This window comes from Callorhinus ursinus, unplaced genomic scaffold, assembly GCF_003265705.2.
Source record: "Callorhinus ursinus isolate GAN/ISIS: 27379988/994484 unplaced genomic scaffold, GSC_fseal_2.0 scaffold39, whole genome shotgun sequence".
Classification (NCBI taxonomy): domain Eukaryota; kingdom Metazoa; phylum Chordata; class Mammalia; order Carnivora; family Otariidae; genus Callorhinus; species Callorhinus ursinus.
The window spans coordinates 3,218,165-3,244,446 of NW_027397101.1; the positions used below are offsets into that span (position 1 = coordinate 3,218,165).

Here is a 26,282-nt window from a genome sequence, read left to right on the forward strand (position 1 = left end):
ACAATACATTAACAAAAGAAAGAACAAGAATCATATGATCCTCTCAATAGATGCAGAAAAAGCATTTGACAAAGTACAGCATCCTTTCTTGATCAAAACTCTTCAGAGTATAGGGATAGAGGGTACATACCTCAATATCATAAAAGCCATCTATGAAAAACCTACAGCAAATATCATTCTCAATGAGGAAAAGCTGAAAGCTTTTCCCCTAAGGTCAGGAATGCGCAGGGATGTCCACTCTCACCACTGCTATTCAACATAGTATTAGAAGTCCTAGCCACAGCAATCAGACAACAAAAAGAAATCAAAGGCATCCAAATCGGCAAAGAGGAAGTCAAACTCTCACTCTTTGCAGATGATATGATACTGTATGTGGAAAACCCAAAAGACTCCACCCCAAAACTGCTAGAATTCATACAGGAATTCAGTAAAGTGGCAGGATATAAAATCAATGCACAGAAATCAGTGGCATTCCTATACACCAACAAGACAGAAGAGAGACAAATCAAGGAGTCGATCCAATTTAAATTGCACCCAAAACCGTAAGATACCTAGGAATAAATTTAACCAAAGAGGCAAAGGATCTGTACTCAGAAAACTATAAAATACTCATGAAAGAAATTGAAGAAGACACAAGGAAATGGAAAAACGTTCCATGCTCATGGATTGGAAGAACAAACATTGTGAAGATGTCAATGCTACCTAGAGCAATCTACACATTCAATGCAATCCCCATCAAAATACCATCCACCTTTTTCAAAGAAATGGAACAAATAATTCTAAAATTTGTATGGAACCAGAAGAGACCCCGAATAGCCAGAGGAATATTGAAAAAGAAAAGCAAAGGTGGCGGCATCACAATTCCGGACTTCCAGCTCTATTACCAAGCTGTCATCATCAAGACAGTATGGTACTGGCACAAAAACAGACACATAGATCAATGGAACAGAAGAGAGAGCCCAGAAATGGACCCTCAACTCTATGGTCAACTCCTCTTTGACAAAGCAGGCAAGAATGTCCAATGGAAAAAAGACAGTCTCTTCAACAAATGGTGTTGGGAATATTGGACAGCCACATGCAGAAGAATGAAACTGGACCGTTTCCTTACACCACACACAAAAAGAGACTCCAAATGGTTGAAAGACCTAAACGTGAGACAGGAGTCCATCCAAATCCTAAAGGAGAATACAGGCAGCAACCTCTTCGACCTCAGCCACAGCAGCTTCTTCCTAGAAACATTGCCAAAGGCAAGGGAAGGAAGGGCAAAAATGAACTATTGGGATTTCATCAAGATAAAAAGCTTTTGCATAGCAAAAGAAACAGTCCACAAAACCAAAAGACAACCGACAGAATGGGAGAAAATATTTGCAAATGACATATCAGATAAAGGGGTAGTATCCAAAATCTATAAAGAACTTATCAAACTCAACACCCAAAGAACAAATAATCCAATCAAGAAGTGGGCAGAAGACATGAACAGACATTTTTCTAAAGAAGACATCCAAATGGCCAACAGACACATGAAAAAGTGCTCAACATCGCTCGGCATCAGGGAAATCCAAATCAAAACCTCAATGAGATACCACCTCACACCTGTCATAATGGCTAAAATTAACAAGTCGGGAAACGACAGATGTTGGCGGGGATGCGGAGAAAGGGGAACCCTCCTACACTGTTGGTGGGAATGCAACTGGTGCAACCACTCTGGAAAACAGTATGGAGGTTCCTCAAACAGTTGAAAATAGAGGTACCATACGATCCAGCAATTGCACTACTGGGTATTTACCACAAAGATACAAATGTAGGGATCTGAAGGGGTACGTGCACCCCAGTGCTTATAGCAGCAACGTCCACGATAGCCAAACTGTGGAAAGAGCCAAGATGTCCATCGACAGATGAATGGATAAAGAAGAAGTGGTATATATACACAATGGAATATTATGCAGCCATCAAAAGGAATGAGATCTTGCCATTTGCAACGATGTGGATGGAACTGGAGGGTGTTATGCTGAGTGAAATAAGTCAATCAGAGAAAAACATGTATCATATGACCTCACTGATATGAGGAATTCTTAATCTCAGGAAACAAACTGAGGGTTGCTGGAGTGGTGGGGGGTGGGAGGGATCAGGTGGCTGGGTGATAGACATTGGGGAGGGTATGTGCTATGGTGAACACTGTGAATTGTACAAGAGTGATGAATCACGGATCTGTACTTCTGAAACAAATAATGCAATATATGTTAAGAAAAAAAAAGAAGAAGAAGATAGCAGGAGGGGAAGAATGAAGGGGAGTAAGTCGGAGGGGGAGACGAACCATGAGAGACGATGGACTCTGAAAAACAAACTGAGGGTTCTAGAGGGGAGGGGGCGTGGGGGGATGGGTTAGCCTGGTGATGGGTATTAAAGAGGGCACATTCTGCATGGAGCACTGGGTGTTAATGCAGAAACAATGAATCACGGAACACTACATCAAAAACTAATGATGTAATGTATGGTGATTAACAAAGCAATAAAAAATTATTTAAAAAAATATATAAAAATATTTTGAGCCACAAAATATTAATATTTGCATATTGTCCCTAGTTGAGAACATATCCAATTATATACTATTGTGTTAACTTCGAATTGGAGACACCAGTATGAACTTATGCTTGGTTAGTATGAATACAGCTGGAAACCTATATTCATCAATGTCTGTATATAACACAGGTTAGTACACACACAGGTCTCTTTACTCTGCAGCTGATATAGGGCCCAGCAACAATCACACCTAATACCCAGATCTTGGCTTAATACCACTCTCCAATTAAAAAAAAAAAAAAAGAAATGGTTGATTGGGTGATTCTAGGATTGGAACAGGATATACAAGAGATGAGCCCGCAGCATCTTTTGGTGCCAGAGGGTATAACAAAGTGCCCAAAAAGGGGGCAGGGGCACAATGCTGGGGATGTGACCAAAGCTGGAACAATGGGAGCAAAAATTAGAATAGTACTGGATTATAACCCAAAGTCCATATTGATATAAATAACTTGGTAGTTACGAAGAGCCAGCTCTCCTGTGCAGGAAAATTCCAAACAGCTGATACAGACACTCTGCCCTTAGGAAATGGAGCATAACTCCCCAATCTTTAGGTGTAGGCTGTACATGCTGACTTCCTTCCTAAGACTATAGTACAGAGGGAGAAATACCAGAGTAACTTTGTGGTGAAGAAACCAGACAAACCTTACCTCAGCAAGGTAATCAAGATTAACATCAACAGCGACAGGTCATATGGATGGTATGTGCCCCTGATACAAAGTAATGAAAGTGGCACTTTACCTCTGTGGCCTTCCTCCCAGAAATGTGCTGCCCCAGTTTAACCATGAAAAAAACACCAGATAAATCCCAACCGGAAAACATTCTACAAAACAGCTGACCAGCACTCCTTAAAACTAACAAGATTATAAAAAATAAGTCTGAGAAATGGTCATAGCCAAGAGGACGCTAAGAAAACATGAACAGATGGATTGTGGGGTCCTGAAAAAGAAAAAGGACATTAGGGGAAAACTGAGGAAACACAGATAAAGTAGGAACTTTAGTTAATAATGATGTATCCATACTGGTTCATTAACTGTGCCAAATAACACTCAATGTCAAGTGTTAACAGTAGGGAAACTGGGTCTGCAGTATACAGGAACTCTTATAATAATTCTGTAAAACTGAAACTTCCAAAATTTAAGATTCATTTTTTAAAAAGAAAAAGAAACTGAACTGGAGGACGCCCAGCCAGTATCAGAGAGTTGTTGATGGAGCTCATCACTAACTCAGACTGAGCCCCCATTTAGCTAAAATATTCTGAAGCATCACTGCACATTTCAGCCTAGAATTTAAGAGTATCTTGGGTGCCAGGGTTGTAAAGTAATTGAGAGAATTACCCACTTGTACAGATAAGGAAGCTGGGAAGGTCACCAGGGTCAGAGAGAGAGAGAGTGATAAGGCTGAAAGCAGAAGCCCAACTTGGGGTTTCCTGGCTCTGCGCCGCACTCTCTTCTGGGTCACGGGCCCTTCAGAGCCAGCTGTGCAGCACTCAGCCCCTAACTTTGTAATGTGACCTGCAGTTCAAAGGACTCTGTGGGCCTCCGTGAACCACACGCAGAGAAGGGCATCAGGTATTGCAGAAACAGTGAAAGACAGACTTCTGGACCTTGGACAGCATACAGATCAAGAGAAGACTCGCTGAAAAGTTCATTTAAATAAAATTCTCACAAACATGCAAGTCACAGGTGGTAGACTAGCCCACAGTAGCTTAAACACAGAGACATCTATATCCTGAACGTACTAAACATGCCAGTTCACTGTTAGCAGACAGTATCCCAGAAGCTCAGTACCAGCCAATGAACAGGGGCATAGCCATTCCTGAACCTTTAAAAACCTACAAATGGGAAATCTGTACTGTTTTCACCTGCTCTCAGCCCTGCCAAAATCAAGTACAAAGAGCCTCTCTCTCCCAGCCTTGCGGGTGAAAACCAGCTTTCCACATTCCAGCTCCACAGCAGGAAGGGAACAACCTCAGAACGAAGCTCAAGTCCTGCGACTCAGGTCACGTGGACAGTGACGGTGTGACTTCCCGAAGGCCTCAGGTGAGCTTCTGCTTACATGCACATGGTAACCATTCAGTCATCAACTAGAGCTACAACGTAGAGACATACAGGACCTGCTGCCAGGGTTATTCTAACCAGTGCGATCGATGGGTGGAGTACTGTAAATGGAATGTATGCCATACGGGAATCTATGAAGGTGGACGACCCGATCGTCCAGGACGCCAAGCATCAGAGCAGTGCTGTTCTATTCCAGTAACAGCTTTTGCAAACTATTTCCTCATGGAGTGGAGAGATGACAAGCAGTTCACGTGAGAAACCAACCCTAAGTGCTTTGGGGAGAAAGCCGGCAAGGCAGTGTGTGGACCAAGAACGACCAAGAACAGTGATCACTTAGTAATGTCTGCCACAGGTGTAGGAGTGAGAAGCGGGGACACTGATATGGAAGAACTAACCTCTGCATCAGGAAACCTGCCCTTGGGGCGCCTGGGTGGCTCAGTTGGTTAAGCGACTGCCTTCAGCTCAGGTCAGGATCCTGGAGTCCTGGGATCGAGTCCCGCATCGGGCTCCCTGCTCGGCGGGGAGTCTGCTTCTCCCTCTGACCCTCTTCCCTCTCGTGCTATCTCTCATTCTCTCTCTCTCAAATGGATAAATAAAATCTTAAAAAAAAAAAAAAAAAAAAAAGGAAACCTGCCCTTGCTGTCAGCTCTTTGACTCCCAGCACTGCCTTCTAAAAAGGCTTTAGACCCGACAGGATGCTTTCACAGAGGGTGTGCAGGGAAGCTTCTGATGTCCCACAAACTGAATGCACAACTTTGCAGATATTGCTAACAAGGGGTCCGTACCTTTTATCAGATTCTCAAAAAGGGTCTATAATCCAAAGGCAGTAAGAATAACTCTTTCAAGCTTCCAGCATTCCATGAACACCATCCCCAGGAAACACGCTGTATCCGGTATAACACTTTGGGGACAACTACCTCAATACTGACATCAGTCAGAAAGAGTTTCAATCTAGCCATCAACCTCCTAAGAGAAAAAGGGTGAGTCCAGCATGCCTAGCCATTCTGCTGTCTGCCCCAACATGGGGAGCAGGGCCACCCTCCCCGTCACCGGGCCTGGTGGACTGCTGATTTCCAGCTAGGTGAACATCTTCTGAGTCAATAGTTATCAAGTGAGGCCATTAAAGGCTTATCCTATTTGAATGAATGGAAGGGAAAGGTGTGTGAAGGTATCTTCTAAGGATGAATGATAATTAGACTGGGGCCGTCTTCACTTTTGTCTGAATGTACCTCGTTGATTACTAGCCTAGCTCAGGGATTCTCAACTGAAGACTACCATGTTTGAGGCCAGAGAAAACTCTGTTATGGGGCCTGCCCTGTGCATTGCAGGATGCTGGCCGCAGGTCTCCGGACATTGCCAAAGGTCTCCTGGGAGCAAAATCGCCACCCAAAATTGAGAACCACTGGCCTAGCTGAAGAAGGTTCCAAATGCATATTTTCTAATTACGTTTCCCTTTGTATTGACTGTTGGTGCATGTCCTCTGCATATTTATATATTTGGGGCTTCCTGGTTTTAGTAGTAGTTGGTTTTAAAGTGATCAGGAAGATATCACAGTGAGTGCACAATCTTTTGGAAGGACCTCAAAATCCCAATGAGGGCAGTGGGGTGAGGAAACTCATTCAGAAGGCAACTACGCAATTTATGACACTGAACCTACAGCCAAATCCTGTTTTAGAAGGAAATAATCCAAAATAATAATCTTTAAAAATTACACACAGTGATATCAGGCTAGTTATAATAATCAAAACTCAGAAGTAACCTAATTATCCAAAACAGGGAAATCATGAATTAAATTCCATGCCTCCACAGTATTAACCAGCCATTTTTAATGATACATTTTGGAGCAGTATGGACTTTTATTTATACATAACACAGGTTAAGTGGAAAACAATGATTTAAAAATGTTACCAGTGACTGCAATGATGTGAAAAATCCATATGACCTTGGAAAACGGACTAGGGAGAAGTCAGCAAATGGAAAAGAGGAATGGGCTCACAGGTGGCTGGTTGCCTGAATCCCAGACCCCCTGTGCCTGAGCCATGCTGCTTTTGGGGGAGGGGAATACAGACTAGAATTTATTCTCCTCTCTCTAAATTGGTTTTTACTATCTTACTATACGGTTTAGCTAACCTTTTGAAAGTTTATTGTTTTTTTGGTCATAAAAATACTCTGAGAAGTAAACGTGTAGGGTTTTTGTATGCAACTGAAGTTATCATCCTTTTAAAATGGACAGTCCTAACTGTAAGCTGGGGAGAGAATGGGCAGCATGGGGACTACAGTTGCTAACAACATACACCTCGAATGTGCTGAAAGCGTAGATCCTAAGTGTTCTCACCACACATGCACGAAGTTTATGGTTAATTAGCTTCATCGGGGACATGATTTCACAATGTAGAGGCATATCAAAATTTCATATTTTATACCTTAAATATACACAATGAGTATCTGTCACTCATACTTCAATAAAGCTGAAAAATAAAAGTGCTCTATTCTCACGGCAGAAATCTGGAAAGACACTAGAAGTCTCAGAGAAACAGAATGTCCACATGCCAACACCCAGAGATAAATCACTCATAGGATGCCAAGACGCCTTTCAGTCTAGGAGGTGGACATGGGGCGTGTCTGAGCACTTCCGTGCTCAGATATTTTTAAAGGCTTTCCATTATTGACTTAACCGGTACACCTGCATTTTAAAACTTAAAGTGACTTTACAAAGCATGTTGATAAATCATTTCCTGCTCAGGAACACCACCCTCTTGTGTATCCTGTATCATGAGCCACTGGCTCACCCTCTTGCCCAGCTTTCTGAGGCACGGCTCACGCGTACAGAATAAAGTGCACCGGGCCTCCTGCAGAGCACCAACGTGCCAGGACCAGAAGGGTGGGCACAGCGCACACCGACCCCCCCGGCTCACCCCCACGGCAGCCCCCCAGGGGTGGGCCCCACACGCGGAGGCATACTTACAGGTCGTAGGAGAACTTCCGCTCCAGGTTGGTCTGGTTCCTCTGGAACTGGAGCACATCCTGCTGCAGCCTGCCGTAGTTCTTCTGCAGGGCCTTCAACTGGTCTGAGGCAAGAGGACGACCCAGAATCCGGCAGGTCGCGGGCATGACCGTCATGACAACAGCAGACGCGTCAGAACACAGTGGGCAATGGCACACAGGAGAGTAAGGGTGGGGAGGAGAGAGGGATGAGAACATTCCAGAACCGTGGAGGAGCCTTGGGAATCTGCAACCCAACTGGAACCTGCACCCTCTTTTCCAAATCTCTCTCTTAAATCGATATTTTGACCTCTGATCTTTAAAATGCGTTCAGAGGTTCTGTTCGGGTGTTTCTTAGACATCCTAAACCCTGAGCTGTCCCACCGTGTCCCCTGGTCCCCAGCAGACTTACCCTTCAGCCTGTGAAACACGGATATCAACATCTGCTCAGGTAAGCAGCCACTCATGGCGGACCCCCGTCCTGGGCCACCAGGTTACCTACCGGCCGCCCCCTCCTCCCGCTCGTCCACACCGGCCATTCCCGGAGGCCTGTGCTCATCCAGTCACCCCACCTCCCCTGCCCCCATTTGGGAAACGGCAGCCTCCCTGAGGAGATTCATCAGCCAGCCCTGCTGCCCTGGCCTCTCGGCTCCTAAAAGCCTTGCAGAAATAGCAGCCGCTGACCAAGCGCCAGACCAAGGCTGCCACAGAGGTGACAGCAGAGTGGCCACAAGGCCGCCACTGGGGCCTGGGACTCAGCTCCGGACACACACCCGCATCCCCGAGGTTTGTCCCTGTAACTCTACACCTACAGGGCTCTCTAGGGGGAAAATGAAATGAAAGTGAAGGACTCAATGAAATGCCAAACACACAGCAACAAGGCTCCATCTCATAAGCAGTTCTAGGAGATGCTTGAAGAGTTAAAACTCTGGGGTCGTAGTACCACCTGGGGTGCTGGAGGCTGAGGCAGGGGACTGACTACAAAAGGTTGGGGGGGCACTTCCTGGAGGGACAGGGTCTGGTCGTGGCTGTGTCGGTCCAGGGGACTGTGCATTTGTCCAAACACAGAACTCTATACCACAAAGGGTACACTTTAGTAGGTGTAAGTTACACCTCAATAATGACTGCACAGTAAGAAAACTCCCACAAGCAAACCAAGTATGGGGTGAGGGGATACTGCTCGGCAACAGAAGGAATAATCTGATATCCACAACGTGGATGCATCTCAAAAGGCCAGACAAGAAAGGGGAGCTCTACAAAGCCCCCAGCAGTCCAGTGACCCATGTAACTTTGTATAACCCTGAATCTCCCCTACTCATAGTCTTAGAACCAGATGTGGAATGAGAATCCTAGGCCAGCACTGTCCAGCGGAACTACAAGGCAAGCCACGTAGATAATTTTTCTAGCAACCACATTTCTAAGATCTAAACCAGGTGTATTATTACTTTTAATAATACATTTGATTGAACTCAACAGCTATGCAACATTATCGTGCTAACACACAATGAATATAAAAAAATTATGAACGAGATATTTTATATTCTTTCATACTATGTCTCTGAAATCTGGTGTGTACAATTAGAGCATATCTCAATCCAGACGTTAAATCTGCACTGGGAATGCTTGATCTGAATTTAGGTTTCATCAAATGTACAGTTAAAAAGTAGACTAATATATAAGTTGTAAATGCTTAGTGCTCCCAACAGAGTCGAGTTTCAGTCTCTAACTTAAATCACTGAAAATTACACAAAAATTTAAAATCCAGTTCCATCCCACTAGCCACGTTTCAGGGGTTCACAGGCCACATGGCTCGTGGCCACCACTCTGGATGGTACGGCTCTAGACAGACCTTCCCGTCCCAGAGGCAGAAGTGAGGATGGGGGGCCCATGGGAGCTTCCTACCCCCGGCAAAGGCCGGCCTCATGAGACCCCCTTTCACCAGGCCCCAGGATCACCCAGGGCCTGCGGAGCCCCTCAGTCAGAGCGGAAGGGGGAGCCGACCACAGAGGGGCTCACCCCGTGACTGCCCTCATCACCGCTGCTTCCCAAGGCCCGACAGAAACCAGCCCTGGCTGCCAAACTGAATCAGGGCAGGAAAGAAGTGGAATTAAATTGGACTAGATAATTTTTATAATTTTCATTAGGGAAATCTGAATTCAGGGTGGCCCATTTAAAAGAAATCCTATATATACTACACATATTTTATATGTATGTGATAGGTGATCTGTTCTGTATACTTCTTAACCTATCAAAAACTGAGAATCTGAATTCTGTACCTAACACCTTACAATGTGTTCAGCAACATTTTTAAAAGGAAAAATCTCTTTAAGGAACTGTAATTTGGCAAGAAGAATAAAGATTGCTCAATTACTCGTGATCCTACCCATCATTAGATTAGAAGGAGAGCCGCTAGAGAGGGACAAGAGGAAAGGCGGGCTTTTCCTAAAAGGCCTAACATCTGGTGTAAAGGAGGGGATGAGAACTCACCTTGCAGGCTTCTGATGAGCCTCTCACCTGTGGTGATATTATTCACCAAAACGGCCTGCAAGGAAGATAAACACAGAATGAAACGTGCCTGCAAACTACCAACTTAGAAGAGCCTTGATAAGATGTTCCCGTTGGGAAAAGGGAGCAGCAACACCCCCGCCCCACCTGCCGCGCCCCAGCAGCTGTTGGAGGGACTGGGCACAGCTCTCCCGCCGAGCTCTCAGATACTGCTGCAGCCGGAAAAGGTGCTCACACGGTGAGAGGTTTGCTGTCCCAACAACAGCCTATAACCCGAGCAAGGGCTAAATGGATCCTCTCGCTGTTTTCGCCCCAGACACGCTCCCCTCCACGAAAGCTGGACTTTCTCTGGGGGGCCGGGCGCGGTCACATCCTGAGCCACAGGCCCGACTGCACCCCAGGGTGGGGAACAGAGCAGAGGAAGGGCTCCTTACTGCCGGTGGGGGTGGGGGTGGGGGACAGAGGGGCTCACACGAAGTGACAACAAGCTGGGGAGGCTGAAAACAGAGGAAGAGGAAGGAACAACACAGGACTCGGCGAACAGTGAAAACCGAGGGAAAAGTGAGGAAAGGGAGTGTGGAGCGTATGTCACAAGCAGCCCGTGCGCATGAGCGAGTGGTCACGGTCTCCAGGTGCCCTTCTGAGCTCTGCAGTCCGCTCGCTCGCTTACTCCTCACCCCGGGTTCTAAGAGGCAGGCAGCACATTATTCCATCTTAGAGGGCAGAAAACTGAGGCACAGATTGCTTAAGAGACTCAAGGCCACAGGGCTTTCTTCACAGCCAACAGGCAAAGCCTGATCCAGAAAGCAAGCTGTTGCTCACTACTTGTTAGATCCCCTGCTGGGATCTAACCCCCCTCCCCCCAGCAGGATACCAGGCTAGTGGGCTGTACCCTGAGCCTAAAGCAAACAAAAACCTGACAAAGAGGGGACTGGGATCTTCACTATTAGAGCACATCACACGGCCGCTGTTTTGTACACACAGAGCTGTGCACACCGTGAAATGTGCACATTTCATACCGTGTCATAAGCAACAAAGCTTGCAAGATACCACACCCAGGACACGCGGCCCACAACTTGGGGACACGTTTCTGCCTGGGTCCTGCCTAACGGGGGACAATGACAACTGCACCGTCTCCTACGTCTGCGCCTCTGGCTTCCTCCTGGACCTCTGTCCAGCCCTTACTTTTTCTGTGGCTTGGACAGAGCTTTCTGGAGTACAGGGGTGCAGCCAGAAATTAAATGTGGCCAAACAAACCATGTTTATTTTGGGAGATCTGAGGACTCGGAACATTTCCTGGTACAAAAGAGGGAAGTGGGGCACCTGGGTGGCTGAGATGGCTAAGCGTCTGCCTTCGGCTCAGGTCATGATCCCAGGGTCCTGGGATCGAGCCCCACATCGGGCTCCTGGCTCAGCAGGGAGCCTGCTTCTCCCTCTCCCTCTGCCTTTCTCCCTGCTCATGCTATCTCTGTGTCTCAAATGAATAAAAAAAAAAAAAAAAAAAAGGAAGGAAGTCACAGCGATGGTATCTCAGGGAAAGATTATCAAGAGGAGTGTCTGCAGATACCCTAGTGGGCAGGGGAGAGCGGAGACCCCTCAGTGGCGCACGTAGCAGGGAGTCAGATGGGCACAGCGCAGGGAAGGCCTGCTGCACTCAGGAGAGACTTGCACAAGCTCAACACAGACACAAAAGACCACAGGATCCCACGGTCCCACTTCTAAGTCTAGAGCCAAAAGAACTCAAAGCAGAATCCTGAAGAGATGTTCACCCCTGTGGGTTCATAGCAGCACTACTTACAACAGCCAAGAGCTAGAAGCAACCCATCCTCAACAGATGACTGGATAAAGAGAATGTGGCAGCTACATTCAACGGAATATCATGCAGCCTTAAAAAAAAAAAAAAAGTCTGCCATACACCGTTACAACATGGATCAACCTTGAGCACACTGTGCAATGCCACATAAGCCACTCACGGAAGGACAAATACTGTCTGATTCCATTCGTATATACATACATACACATATATATATACATATATATGTGTATGTATGTATTTATTTTTTTTAAAGATTTTTGTTTATTTGTTTGAGAGAGAGAATGAGAGATAGCACAAGAGGGAAGAGGGTCAGAGGGAGAAGCCGACTCCCTGCTGAGCAGGGAGCCTGATGCAGGACTCGATCCCAAGACTCCAGGATCATGACCTGAGCCGAAGGCAGTCGCTTAACCAACTGAGCCACCCAGGCGCCCCTATATATATATGTATTTAAAGAGAAAGCACACATGAGCAGGGGCAGGGGAATGAGGGGAGGGGGCACAGGGAGAGAGAAACTCAAGCAGGCTCCACGTCCAGCATGGAGCCCAACACGGGGCTCGATCTCATGAGCCTCAGATCGTGACCTGAGCCATAACCAGGAGCTGGAGGCTTCGCCAACTGAGCCACACAGGCTCCCCCAGGACATTCTCCATCATTCCCCTTGGCCCCACTCCCAAAACCCCACACTGGAGTCTGTTAACTATCTGAGGAAATGTCTCCCACGCGACTCTAATTTTCCAAAGAAAAAATATTTTAGTTATCTTCCCCTACCTGCTTACCTGTGCATGGAAAACTACCGTCGGCACTGAAGTAAATGAGAAAAGGATCATAAAACGCCATCAAGATCTTTCATATGTAATTTTATATTTATTGAAAATCTTGTTAAATCATTTTCAGGGAACAATGCAAATGCTTCTAGCTTTTCAGAGATCCAAGAAAAAAATCTGCATTAAATAATACTATTTTTAAATGAATTTTATATTCTAAACAACCCTTATGTAGCTGCCACATTCTCTTTATCCAGTCATCTGTTGAGCTAATTTTTCACATTTTAGTCAGAGTGACTCTGGGCGAAGCTGCACCTCCCAGGGTGTGTGGACCGTCCCCGGGGGCGCTCGCCATCACTAATGCCGCTAGAATGTAACCAGAAACTGAACTCAGAAGACTGCAGGATGAACCACCCACGCACAAGCGTATTAAAACTGTTCTGAGAAACGAGTCTACTCCATCAAGCTATTTTCCGCGTTAGATTCCAAGAAAAAAAAAGCTCGACGTTTAAGTAAATTTTCAAAGCAGTAATTTGACAATAAATTCTACCACTCTAAAAGCTCCATAAAATGTAAATGACGTACTTTTTAAGATCCTAACTTTTGGAAAGCTCACTGCAAGGGGGACGCAGATCACGTGATAAAGGAGAAAAGGCCCCCTCCACTGCTCTGTTTTGCTCATTGAAATAATCTGCTTTGAAGGCCAGAGGCCCCTTTCACTTAAGCCGGACTCACAGGCCCCTCAGACTATCTAACCCTTGACCCCACGGTGCCTGGAGAAGCCCTATGAAATTACCCTCCTGTTAGTGCCTTGGGGAGAGGACCTCAAAATGGAAAGCAATCTTGGTGACCTGTGAAGGACACAGAGAATGAAGGAAGAATATGAAATATTCCTTCGTCTTCCCCGTCCCCCTCACCAATTTCGGAAACCTCCCAGAGCAGCGCTAGCCAAGAGAAACGAAATGTCCGTCCCGTATGGAAAGCTCACCATTTCTAGTAGTCACATTAAAGTGAAGAGAAACAGACTGGGTAAAGGACTGGCACAGACATTCCCCCAAAGATGATACACAAATGGCCAATAAGCCCCAGAGAAATGCCCACATTCCCCAGAAACACAAATCCAAACGAGAAGACACCGTCTCACACATGTGGATGGAGCTGCAAGTTAAAAATTAATAAATAAAAAGCAAAAAGGAAAATAAGTATGGACAAGGATGTGGAGAAAGTGCAGAGAAACTGGAACCCTGAGACGCAGCTGAGGAGAACGGGAAATGGCGCTCACTCACTGTGGAAAGCGACTCAGCAGTTTCCCCAAAAGTTAAACAGTTGTCTCATGACCCAGCACTCCTCTTCCTGGGTTTATACCCAAGAGAATCACAAATATATGTTCGTCCGACACCTGTCCCCAGACGTTCGCAGCAGAATTATTCATAACTGCCAAAAGGTGGGAACAGCTCAAATGTCCATCGAGTGAAGAATGGATAAACATGGCGCAGCCATAAAGAGGAACGAGGTCCTGACACGTGCCATGAGCCCTGAAAACGCTATGCTGAGTGCAAGAAGCCAGGCACAAAGGCCACAAAATGTAGGATTTTGCAGATAGGAAATGCCCAGAGCAGGCAAATCTGGAGAGACAGAAGGTAAATTAGTGGGAGCCAGGGGCGGGAGAAAGCGGAAGTGGGGAGCGCCTGCTTCATGGGTGCGGGATTTCTCTAGGGGGTGATGAAAATGTTCTGAAATGAGATGGTGCTGAAAGCTGCACCACATCATGAGCATACTGTAGCCTGCTGAATGATACACTGTAAAATGATTAACATGGTAATGCTGAGCTTATGTGAATTCTGTCCCAATAAACAAAAAGAAACAGGTGAAATTAAATACTGAATTTAATCTGGCATAACCAAATTATCATTTCAGGATGTCATCAACATAGAACAGTATTGATGCAATTTCTTTTTTCCATACCAAACCTTTGAAATCTAGCATATTTTTACACTTTTACAGCATATCTCAAATGTGATATTTTCAGTGCTCACCAGCCACTTGCCCATAAGGACAGCACAGACCTTGAGGAACGGGAAGGGAGGGCAGAGAGCAAGCCCGATGGCAAAGAAGGGCCAATTAACTATTTATGGTGTCCTGCTAAGATTACACACTCACACCATCACCACTCACACCACCAAAATAAGCCCTGCCACCCCAAACTCTTTACACCGACAGCCCTGGTGGGCCAAAGGCTGGGAGAGGCAGGCCACTGAGATGTATGCCTGTCCTCCGGCCAAGGGGCCACAGGAAGAATTCCAGAACTCAGCAAACCTGCCCAGCATGGGCATCGGGTGTCCAGCACGAGCCTCAGCCTGTAGGCACAAAGGTGGGCCATCCACACAGCTGACCCCCGCTTGCCAGACAGGCCCTCTACAGAAGGCAAAGGGAGGGGTGTGTGGGGACACACGACACCAAGTCCCCCCAGGCTCTGGCCACAGCAGAGGGGGGCTGAGTCCCAACCCCCAGAGAAGGTCCTCAGAGAGGCTGGGCCTAAGTGCTAAGTGCCAGACCCACTCTGGGGGGTGAGAGACCCAGGACACCAGAAAGTACAGGAACTCGCAGCCTGGGTGATTCTAGGTCCAGCAAATGGCAGGGGCACAGGAGTGAGTGTCTGTACGCGCATGGGGAGAAGCGGCACAGACAGAGACAGAGAGTATCAATGCAAGGACACCAGCGTGTGGGGCGCCTGGGTGGCTCAGTCGGTTAGGCGTCTGCCTTCCGCTCAGGTCATGATCCTGGGGTCCTGGGATCGAGCCCCTAGTCTGCTTCTCCCTCTCCCTCTGACCCTCCCTCCCCTCGTGCACATGCATGCTCGCTCGCTCTCTCTCACATAAATAAAATCTTAAAAAAAAACAAAGAACACTAATGTATGGAAGACATTCTGCTGCGTGAAATAAAGCCAAACAAAAGGACAAACATTGCACGATCCCACTTACGTGAGAAATGCAGGGTAAAATGCAGGGTAGTCTGATTCAGAGACAGGAGGAAAAACCGTGGTTGCCAGGCCTTGGGGGGTGAGGGCATGGGCTGTTCGTGTTTAATGGGGACAGAGCTTCCCTGGAGGAGATGGGAAAGCCCTGGAGGCGGCCGGTGTGACAGGTACATAGCAACGTGAGTGTGATTCGTGCATTTCAACATGCTTAAAATGCTCGTTTTATATTATGCACATTTTACCACAATAAACACGAGAGCAAAACCCCACAAAGAGCAGGTCGGTGGGTCAGTGAAGGAGTGTGTGAGGATGTGGGGAGGGCAGGAGTGGGGTCAGAGGGGGGCCAAGGCACTGGGCAAACGGGCTCACGGGGGGGGGCAGGAAGGTGGGTCTGGGCCGTGGCCACAGCACGATGGGTTCAAGCCAGAGCTGTGAGAGAAGGTCGTGGGGGATTAAGCCAAACTCTGTGTGAAGCTGAGGAAAAAGAACCCCACTCAGGAAAACACCCAGTTACGCACGGGGCATAGCTGCCCTACATGCCCAGAACGGCTCCTGCCAGAAGGTCCCGTGCTGCCCGGGAGAAGGAACAACATGCCGGGCCCCAGCCGGCTGGGAAAGCCCCACCTGCGAATGGCTGGAGGGGCCCAGGGCCGAGGCCGGGATTCCTGGGGGCAGATCACAGTGCCCACAGCTCTGCGGGGCAAGGTCCGTGGGGTGCTCTCCATCCTGGGGATGAGCATGAGGCCCAAGGGGCGGGAGCTCTGGACGCAGAATGGTCCACACCCACCCCTGGGAAGGGGCACAAGGCTGGAGAGAGGGAAGGAGAGAAGGAGGGAAGGGGGGGATGGAAGAGGGAGGGGGGACGTGGAAGGGGCGAGGGGAGGGAGATGGGGGAGGGGAGGGAGGAGGGGGGGAGGGAGGGGGAGGGCAGGGGGAGGGCAGGGGGGAGGGCAGGGGGGAGGGCAGGGGCAAACTGAGGAGACGGCCCCTGCCTTGGAGCACCTGCCACACTGCCTCTTGGGTCACACCCATCCACGTGCCTTCAATAATCTGGGTCAAAGAGAACTCCCAGGAGGACCTGAACAGGACACGCAGTGGGAACTCCAGAAGGTTCCTTGATGCTTCTCCAGCAGCTGACTAAGGCAGAACGAGGGACCTCCTTCTCCGTCCACAAACCCTGGATCTTTCTGTCACCAACTGCCGGCTGCCAGAGACCTTAGGTCCCTTCCCCTGAGCAGCTCACATTTACCTCCCAGTCTTCGCACTACCCCACCCCTCAGCTCTTCCCGGTCTCCCTTCCCGACACTTTCCAGCTTCCCAGGAAAGACAGCGCAGCTGTGAAGTGTTGCTCCGACAGAAGAGCACACGACATGGGCTTGGCTGGACCTGGACCGGGGTTGGGGGGGTGAGGGGGGAGCTGGACATCTTCTCTGTGTTCAGAGGAAGAAAAGCCCTCATGGCAGCAGAGACAGCACCAGCGATGAGGAACATTCCCCTTGTCCTAAATCTAACCAACCGAGGAACTGCCCCACTCTCCCTGCGGGGCTGGCGCCAGGGGCCGCCAGTGCTGATGCCGACCTCGCCTGGGGGGCGGGAGCAGAAGCCCTGGGCTGAACCCCTTCTGTGGGCCTTAGTTCTTCTGTTTCCAAATGGGGATCTGAACAATTTCCCCCACCCTCACCTGTGGGAAAGGCCACAGCTCTGCAAATTCTGACGTTCTGCAAACAGGGGGTCCACAGATACTCAGGGACTAAAGAGAAAACAGAACTCAAGGGCAACGGGTTACAGAGCCCACTTATTGTTCTTAAACATGAATAATCCCGGACTCCCACTGGTCCAGCCACAGGGAAAATAAATGAAAAGGTAGGAATTAACCCGAGGCCCCATCCCGTGGGGGTGGGGGTGGGGGTGGGGGTGGGGTGGAGACGGAGGCCAGCTGCTGCAGTGTGGGGACAGTGCCGGAAAGGGAGTCTGCATTTCTCCTAACACACACTCCTTTGCGTGGGTGGTAAATGACTCGCCTTTAATCACAAAGCTGTCTGAAGGCCACATCTCGTCAGCAAACCAGAGAATCTGCAATCTGAACAGACCCCCTTGTTCCCAGGGACACAGATTTTGGGCGGACGCCCCTCCCGTGCGTTCCCGTCTGCCACTGCGCAGCCCACCTGCCACTGGCCGGTGGCCACCTCCTCCCGCTGCCCGACAATTCTCCAGACTCCTTCCCTATGGGATTTAGATTCCAAACAGACGCATTCCTGGGAGCCTGAGAGGTGGAGCAGTCAGGCAGTTGGAGGTACAGAACGGAGCCAGAAGCAGGGTGCCCCTGGCTCTGGGCTAAGGCTGCAGTGGCAGCCTCCTGGTCCAGCCATCTGGGAGCCGCCCCTGGATGGGATGCTCTTCCAGACCCTTCCCACCTCTCTGTGGGCACCAGCTTCCCTGCCCTAAGCCCTCTCTGCTTCAAAGAGCTGCAATGGTGTGTCTGCCTGCAAGTGGCCCTGACAGACCCATTGACTCGTCTTTGCCCGCCACTCAACGGGCACAGCTCGGACACCGGGCACAGCCCAGCACCCTGCAGAGTAAATAGCGAACGCACAGAAGATACGGAAAATCAGTGTGGATTAAAAACAGAAAAGCTCTTCTAGAACCTTTTGGTCTTCAATCAATCACGGCAATCAAAGATGATAAAAATCAGAGAAACTGTTTCTATCCACGCAAGTCTGCTCTGGTCCCCCCTGAGAAAACCGCCTCCCCAGAAGAAAATTACCACCCTCTCAGCAAGAGAAGCCGCCCCAGAGAGAAGCAGCCAGAACACTCCGAATGCGGTAGAATTCATACAGGGGGACAGAAGGGCCCAGCAGCCCCGCGGGCCCCTCGGCAGGCCAGCCACCCCACCGTGTCTGCACCTCGGGCTCAGAGCTCACCCCGCCAGCCTGCCAACCAGGCACTTCCAGGAGGGTGGGAAAGCTCTCAGGAAACTCTCGGGTAAGACAAATGACCGGACTTCTTAACGTTACCACTTCCTCTTTAGAAAGTCACTCTCGGAACTAAACGCAGCTACAGTCGCGGGGAGCGGTCCCCGCCCCAAGTCCAAACCCGGCCCAGGAACCCACGAGCCAAAGCAGGCTGGCTGGCCACCCGCACTGCCCAACAGAGGGAAAGGCCTGCTGACCGATCCCTTACAGCAGCAAAGCCCGGGCAGCAGGGGGTTCTCAGACCACACGCGCCCCTCGCGGATGCACAGGTCGGCCCGGGACTGGGGCACGGGTCACACAGGTGCGTGACAAAGGTGATGCAGGCCACTCCTCCCTCCGCCTATACAAGCTTTCCTCTTTCTGGACACCAAACCGTTAACACGTGGCCACCATCCCCTCCTGCTCTGCAGCCTGGCGCTCCGGCTTTTTTCCAGGTCAGCTGCTTCCCTCCCAGAATGATACAGGAACCGTATTTCCATCATAAATGAAATGCTACTCAGATGTGATTCTTCGCACTAGTGCAGCGTTAATTTACGTATTTAACACGTAAGTGCAAAGGTGGAAAAATGGCTGCAAGAAACGGGCCAGGAAGAAGATCACAGACACAGATGAGGAAAAGCAACTATTTTGGACTAACTCTGGAGAGCAAAAAGGCGAACACCATAGCAGGAAGCTCGGCCTTCCCTGGCTGAAGGGCCGTTCAGTCCTCGGGGGCTCTCAGGCTCCTCCTCCAAGCATTTCAGAGATGAAGCGGAACCTGCCCCTCACAGGCCTTTAGGGCCGCCTCGTGGCTCTGGGGCAGCAACTAGTGGGGGGCCAGGGGGCATCGGAGATCTTGGTAAGTCTTCAGACCCAAAAATAATAATCAGCCTTCTGACAACAAAATAAAAAGACTGAATTAAAGCACTGTGCCAACTTTAGGAAAGAAGCAGACCTTTACAAGTCAATCTCCATTAGCTTTTGGTAAAAACTAAAATCTAAGGATTTTTTTTTTTAAAAGATTTGAGAGAGAGCATGACAGACAGAGAGAAAAGAGAGAGAGAGAAAGTGCGCACACAGGAGGGAGGGGCAGAGGGAGAAGCAGGCCCCTCACTGAACAGGGAGCCCGACTGATCCCAGGATCCTGGAATCATGACCTGAGCCAAAGGCAGATGCTTAACCGATTGAGTCACCCAGGCGCCCCTGAGGATCTGTTTTTACTTAGGCCCTTTAAAAACTTGTTTGATATGTAAACACGTATTTACCTGTAAAAAAAAAGGGGGGGGGAGGCACCTGGGTGGCTCAGTCGGTTAAGCATCTGCTTTTGGCTCAGGTCATGATCCCGGGGTCCTGGGATTGAGCTCCGTGTCAGGCTCCCTGCTCAGTGGGGTCTGCTTCTCCCTCTGCTTCTGTCCCTCCCCCTGTTCTTGCGCTTGTGTGCTCTCTCACAAATAAATAAATCTTAAAAAAAAAAAAAAAAAGGATTTCACCACAAATGTGGTGGCTTGAGAATGTGACTCCAAGGCCTCGGACACTGCTCCCACAGGTGGAGCCTAATTCCCGCCCTTTTCAATTTGGGCTGGCCTTAGTGACCCGCTCCCATGAATGCCGAAGAAGCGCCCCTGCGGATTCCTGAAGCAGTCAGTAAAAGGCCTTGTGGGATGGACCGTGTACCCCCAAAACTCATGTCTACCCAGAACCTAAGAATCACCCTATTTAGAGAAAGGGTCTCTACAGATATAATCAAGGTAAAATGAAGTCCTGAGTGTGGGCTAGAGTCAGCAGGACTCAGAAGAGGCGAAGGTCCAGAGACACTGGAGCAGACGGCCAGGTGAGGGCAGGAGCAGAGGCTGAAGGGACACACCTGTGGATCAAAGGCCACAGGCAGGCACCGGGGGCCAGAACCAGTTAAGGAAGGAGGCTCCCTAGAGCCTTCAAGGGAGCACAGCCCTGCTGACACCTTGATTTTGAACTTCAGCCTCCAGAACCTGGAAAGAATACACTTTTGTTGTTTTAAGCCACCCGGTTTGTGGTACTTTGTTACATGGTAGCCCTGGGAATACAAGAGGGGACAGCGTCCTGCAGGCTCTCTCCTTCCCTCCCTGTCAGGACGGCGCCCTAGGAACCCAGCCTCCAAACTTCAAGAGGCCTAGCAGCCCCGTGAAAGCCACACAGAAGTGTTGTGGCCTTGACCCCACCAAGATCTCGGGTCAAGGACACCAGAACACACGAGTGAGGGAAGCTTCAGGCGATTCTGAGCCTCCGGGCACCCAGACAGTGAAACGTGGAACAGAGACAAGTTTCCCCTGAGCCGTCCCAACTGCAGATGTGTGTGAGCAAAATAAATGCCATCATGGTTTTAAACCCCTATGTTTTGGGGTGATTTGTGATACAACAATAGAGAAGCAGAACCCACGTCTATATAATCCTGTTCACCTGAACGACGTGTGTATCTTCAGATTCAAAACACAGTCACGTGTGCCTTTTACGGATCAAGGTGGTCTACAAAAGCTCCCTTCAGCAAACATTTATGAAGAATATTCTTTCTGGAAGTGGTCACCTCCATGCCCCTAAGCTGAGAATGTCTGGGCTTTTAAATGATGTGCAAATACTAGACGTGTTCAAAAGTGTTGCTCATTTAAAGAAGCTCCCTCATGTTCTACCATCTTCATAACAGACATACATTTATAAAAGCTTGAGTATAACAATCATTTATAAAAGCCTAGGTGTAATCTGTAGATTTTAAAAAAGGCATGAGGGGTTCTCAGTGGTTAATCTCAGAGTGATGGAGTTACAGGGGATTTTAATCTTTTTTGTATTTTCAAAACTAACAACAGTATTTCGATAATGTATAAGGCAACATTTTTGAAAGTTACTTAAGGCTGCCATACACAATCACTTGTATTTGCTTCAGAAAACTGAATATCATCTAAAGCTCAGGAAGAGACCACACCAGTGCTCCCACCGAGTACTAGAAGTTCTAGAAGTACGCATGAACCTGCAGACTCGCATTCCTGTAAATCATCTTCACTACACCTCTTTTTGCAACACACAGGGAGGCAGAAAAGGGAAATGAAAGTGCGTCTGGGTGGCTCAGTCCATTAAGCGTCTGCCTTCAGCTCAGGTCATGATCCCAGGGTCCTCAGCAGGGAGTCCGCTTCTCGAACTCTCCCTCTGCCTCTCCCCCTGCTCGTGTTCTCGTTCTCTCTCAGTCTCTATTTTTTTTTTAAGGGAACTGAAAATGACAGGTTTATCTTCAAGAATCAGCTGAAGTCTCATCTGAAGTGTTTCTGATAAAAAAAAAATCAGAGGCTTTGGTTCAGATTAAAAAAAAAATCAGTGGGATTTGGTTCATATTATCAAGACTGAATCTGATTGGTCAATGCTCTGGCCAACGGACATCTGTAGAAGTTGAGAAATATAAACTATAACCACTAAAATTCATAATGGGGGTGAAACAGGCGATGGGGACTAAGGAGGGCACCTGTCATGATGAGCACCGCGTGTTGTGTGGAGGTGTTGAATCACTGTATTGTATGCCTGAAACTAACATAACACTGTGTTAACTATACTGGAATTACAATTTAAAAAAATTCATCATAGTGGCGATCTTTGGGCATGAAGGAAAGAAGGAAAGGACAGAGGAGAATACAGAGGACCTCACCTTGATAATGGTTTTTGTTTTAAATAATTTCTGGGGGAGGGGCACACAGGTATTAGCTTATTATTCCTCTGACCTCTCTATATGCCCTGCTCTTTCTACTAAAACTGCTCTAGGGCTCATTCCAGCACCACAGCGAGCTGTCGAGAGCTCACTTGATGTTTCTACACGTGCCCACCCATTCCAGGTGACATCTGTAGGGGCGCCTGAGAGGCTGGTCTCAGAACTGAGGACCTACAGACACACCCATATCCCAAGTCTGGGGGAGTTGGAAATCTTATGGAAAAAAAAAAAAAAAAGGAGTGAGCTGGAAGTTTGCAACTTGGCACATCTAAAAATTGTCAGGGATTCCTGACTCCAGTAAACGTGGGTAAAGATGTAGGAAATAGAAAAAAGAGTATCACATCAATTACTTTGTAACCGTACCAGATTATTTTTGAAGAATTATATCTCTTAATCATAATGCCCTCCACTTTAAAATCATTGGGAAAGGGTCAAAAAAATGAAAATGAAAACCCTGATATGGCAATTTTATTTTTAAAAGTGCAATACTGCAAAAACACTCTATCTCATCAGTCTCTGGATGAGCCGCATGCATCGCAAGGATCTTAGTGAGCCCTTAGAGAAAATCTTGCACCCGCATGTGTATGTGTATCATCTTTTTGAAAAATTCAATATTCTCCAAGGCCCAACACCTACAGAGTCTGATCCGGTGTATTTTTTAAATCTGTATCTGTTTGCATAAACTCCCAGGCGATTGTGATGCGCTGCCCGGCAAGGCCTGATTTCTCTAAAACAACTTCCATAACGACTAAGTTCATAAATGCCAACTTGATAAGCGGAACTGATAATTCCGTGCCACGGACCCCTACCGAGCAACAGGGAGGACAGCTGCCTGATCACAAGGTGACCTCATCGTCCACGGCCCGATTCTGGACCAAACAGCAAAAGGGAAAAGACAGCCGAGAAGCAAAGGAGACCCAGCCGTGGCCCACCTGCTCTCCCGCAGAACAGGGCACTCAGCCTTTCTGCCAGAGTTCCGCCTCTATCAATCAAACCCGTGCTGTTCGGTATTTGGCCACTTAAGTGTAGTTAAGACTAAATAAAACTCACAATTCAGTTCCTCGGACCCACCAGTCTTATTTCCGGTGTTCCGCAGCCAGGGGATATTGTACAGCAGAGCTCAAACAGCAAATTCCCCTCATCCCAGGGAATTCTATTTCACAGTGCTCACCCGAAGCATTCATTTCATGACCACATCATCCCCGGTGGGCGTGGCCTTCAAGCTTCTATCCACGCCAATATCTGACGGCTACAATACCCTCCAGAGCAACAGTGCCCACCCAGGGCGGGGGTGGGGGAGGTTCCAGGAGGTCAGAAATCTCTAGGGCACGAAACATTTGCAAATCACCCCCACCCACAGATGCCGGCACCCCCAAGTCCTCCCACAGCTGAGAGGCTCTATTAGATCACCAGAGGATTCTTTAACATTCTGAAAAAGAGCCTCATTCCAATTCAAACCACAAGTGCTAACCTTCTAAGAGAAGAAAAAAAAAAAAAGAGAGAGAGAGAGAGAGAACGTCCTGGTGTGACAGGCCAGCCCTACTTCTCTGGGAACTGCCTGGCCATAAAGAATCAGGTGTTTACTGCCTGAGAATTTGGAATTGGGGCCAAAAGGGAGCTAGCTGGAATACCATGCCCTTTTGAGTCATGGAGATAAATATAGGATCCCATCACCTAGCTTCAACAAATATGGGCTCTGGCCAGCCTGGTTTCCTGCGGCCCCACTCACACCCCTTGCGTTCTTTAGGAATGGAAGGTTCTGCAGAACCAGCCCCCCGCAACACCGTGGCCCTGTGTCTGCACAGAGCAGAGGGAGGCCCTCTTGTGCGGGGCTGTCGGGGGTCTAGGCCTCATCCTGGGTGATGGCTACGAACTCTGAGCTGAAGCACCAGTCTCATGAGGCTGTTGAGACAAATGCAGGAAACAATCCCCACGGAACGCTTAGCTTGGTGTCAGGCTGAGCAGAGGTTTGCGGGCGGGAGCTCTCCTCACTGCTGTGGGGGCTGTCACTGTCACGCTTCCTGTGGCTCAGCAGCACTGTTCAGTCTTTGTTCTGATGGCCACCCCAGCATCTTCTTAATCCTTTCCTAAAGGTAGGGCAATTTTGTTTCATGCTTTCAATTTGGAATTCAAAAAAAGAAGTCTATACCAAAAAAAAAAAGTATTATCACTACCGATGCTGTGGTTTACTTCTAGGCCTTTGCTGTTACTACGATTACTAGGACTAGTTGTAATGACACCAGCTACCAGTTTTTGAGCTTCTAGTCCATGTTAAGCATTGTGCCAAGCCCTCCATAAATATTACCTCACTGAATCCTCACAAGCTACACTGTAAGGGGGATTCTGTTGTTATTCTCACTAGAGAGCTGAGAAAACAGACCCAGAGAATTTAAGTGGCTTGCCTAAAATCATGGAGCTGAGGAAAACAGGATCAGAAGCCAGGTCTGCCTGACCCGGACACCCCATGCCTTTTACCACTACAGCAAGCACAGCTAAAATCCTCCTGGAGCCAAAAACTAGCCGCCCACCCCCCAACCTAGAAGAACTTTCTATCACATATTCTAAAGATTAAAAACTTCAAATGAGAAGGGACACTCATTCCTCCCCAGTGGCTGTCTGTCCTGCTTTCAAATGCATATTTCACCCTTTACTGGGACTCCTCAATTTTCAATAGCTAAGTTGTTTATTGTAACTACAAGAGGATCCCCTAGATCCCCAAACAGTTCTTGAGTGGATGGGGCAGGAGAGCTAAGCCCCCTTTTTAAAAAGAAGCTATAAAGCTGAAGCATTAAGAACCAAGGTGAAACAGTCCCCTCATTTCTGGCTGGAAGACATTCCCTCTCATTTCTTCCTATATAGGGAGAGCTGTTCAGCAAACAGCTACTCAATCATAGTTCAAAGAATTCCAAGTTTGTGCTCTTATCTCCACATGAGATTATCCTCAAATGAACCAGCATCTCTAACTCAAGGACACACCTGTGGGATGATGCTTCACAGACTGCATGACTAGGAATTCTCTAGAACAAACAGTTCTGTGCACAGCATGTTCTCTGAGGAGTCTGCCCACCCTGTACGGGAAGCCCCGTTGTCTGCAGTGCATTTCACAGGTGTCTGGAGCCAAACTAGTGCAAATCCACACCATAGCAGAATGCCCACGAGCTGAAATTCACCTGCAACCTCTTTTCCTTCTCCCCACCCAAAATGTGTACCCACACTTTCACGCAACACACAGAAATCTCCGGAAGCCTGGAGGAGAATGAACAAAGAGATTATCCCTCCCAGAATGTGGGATTTCATAGTGCAGTGCAATTTCGGAAGCATCTGGTAGACTGATGGGAGTTAAGAAAACAAATACTTAAGAGCAACAAGCCAACACCACTCACGGCCATAAACCCATACTATCTTCTATCGCTACCATTTCAAAAAGGACAGATTTAAAAGTAAAAACATAGGGAGAAAAAACCAGAGGCTCAGAGTAAAAGACAACCCTTCCTCGGGAAGAGAACAGAACTTTCAGGCACGGACACGCGTATGCACAGGGGTGCGGAGGCAGGCGGAGAGTCACTGCAAACACCCTCCTTGCTTTCCCTCCCTCCCTGCAGATGGGACACTGTTTCTAGACCACAGCTGGGCCCTGAGGCCACCCCCCCTCCCCCGCCCCCGCCATCCGGCCCAGCAGGGGAGCGCATCTCAGCCCAGGCCCCGAGGGCAGTGCTGTTGGGCCCTCCCTCCGGGGTCCCCCTCTGCAGCCCCACACTCCCCAGTTCCCATCCTTTTCCTCCTTCCTAGCCGGGCAATGGCCGGTGGCCAGATACATCCTCTGCACGTCCTGCAAAGCCCCAATGGAAATCCTGTCAACTCTGGCTCCTGGAGAATAAACTCTACTTTTTTCCCAGAAACGGGCTTGAAGAGGCTCTATCTGTGTA

General features: G+C 48.4%; 1 protein-coding gene across 1 annotated transcript in view; it reads right to left on the minus strand.

Annotated features, from left to right (window-relative positions):
* Nucleotides 1-26,282, minus strand: part of GOLM1 (golgi membrane protein 1) — a 52,754-nt gene that overhangs the window by 11,817 nt on the left and 14,655 nt on the right. Inside the window, exons 4-5 of the mRNA XM_073880654.1 lie at nucleotides 10,107-10,161; nucleotides 7,603-7,705 (exon numbers count right to left, since the gene is read on the minus strand). Of these exons, the coding sequence (XP_073736755.1) occupies nucleotides 7,603-7,705; nucleotides 10,107-10,161 (158 nt within the window). The remainder of the gene's footprint in view (nucleotides 1-7,602; nucleotides 7,706-10,106; nucleotides 10,162-26,282) is intronic.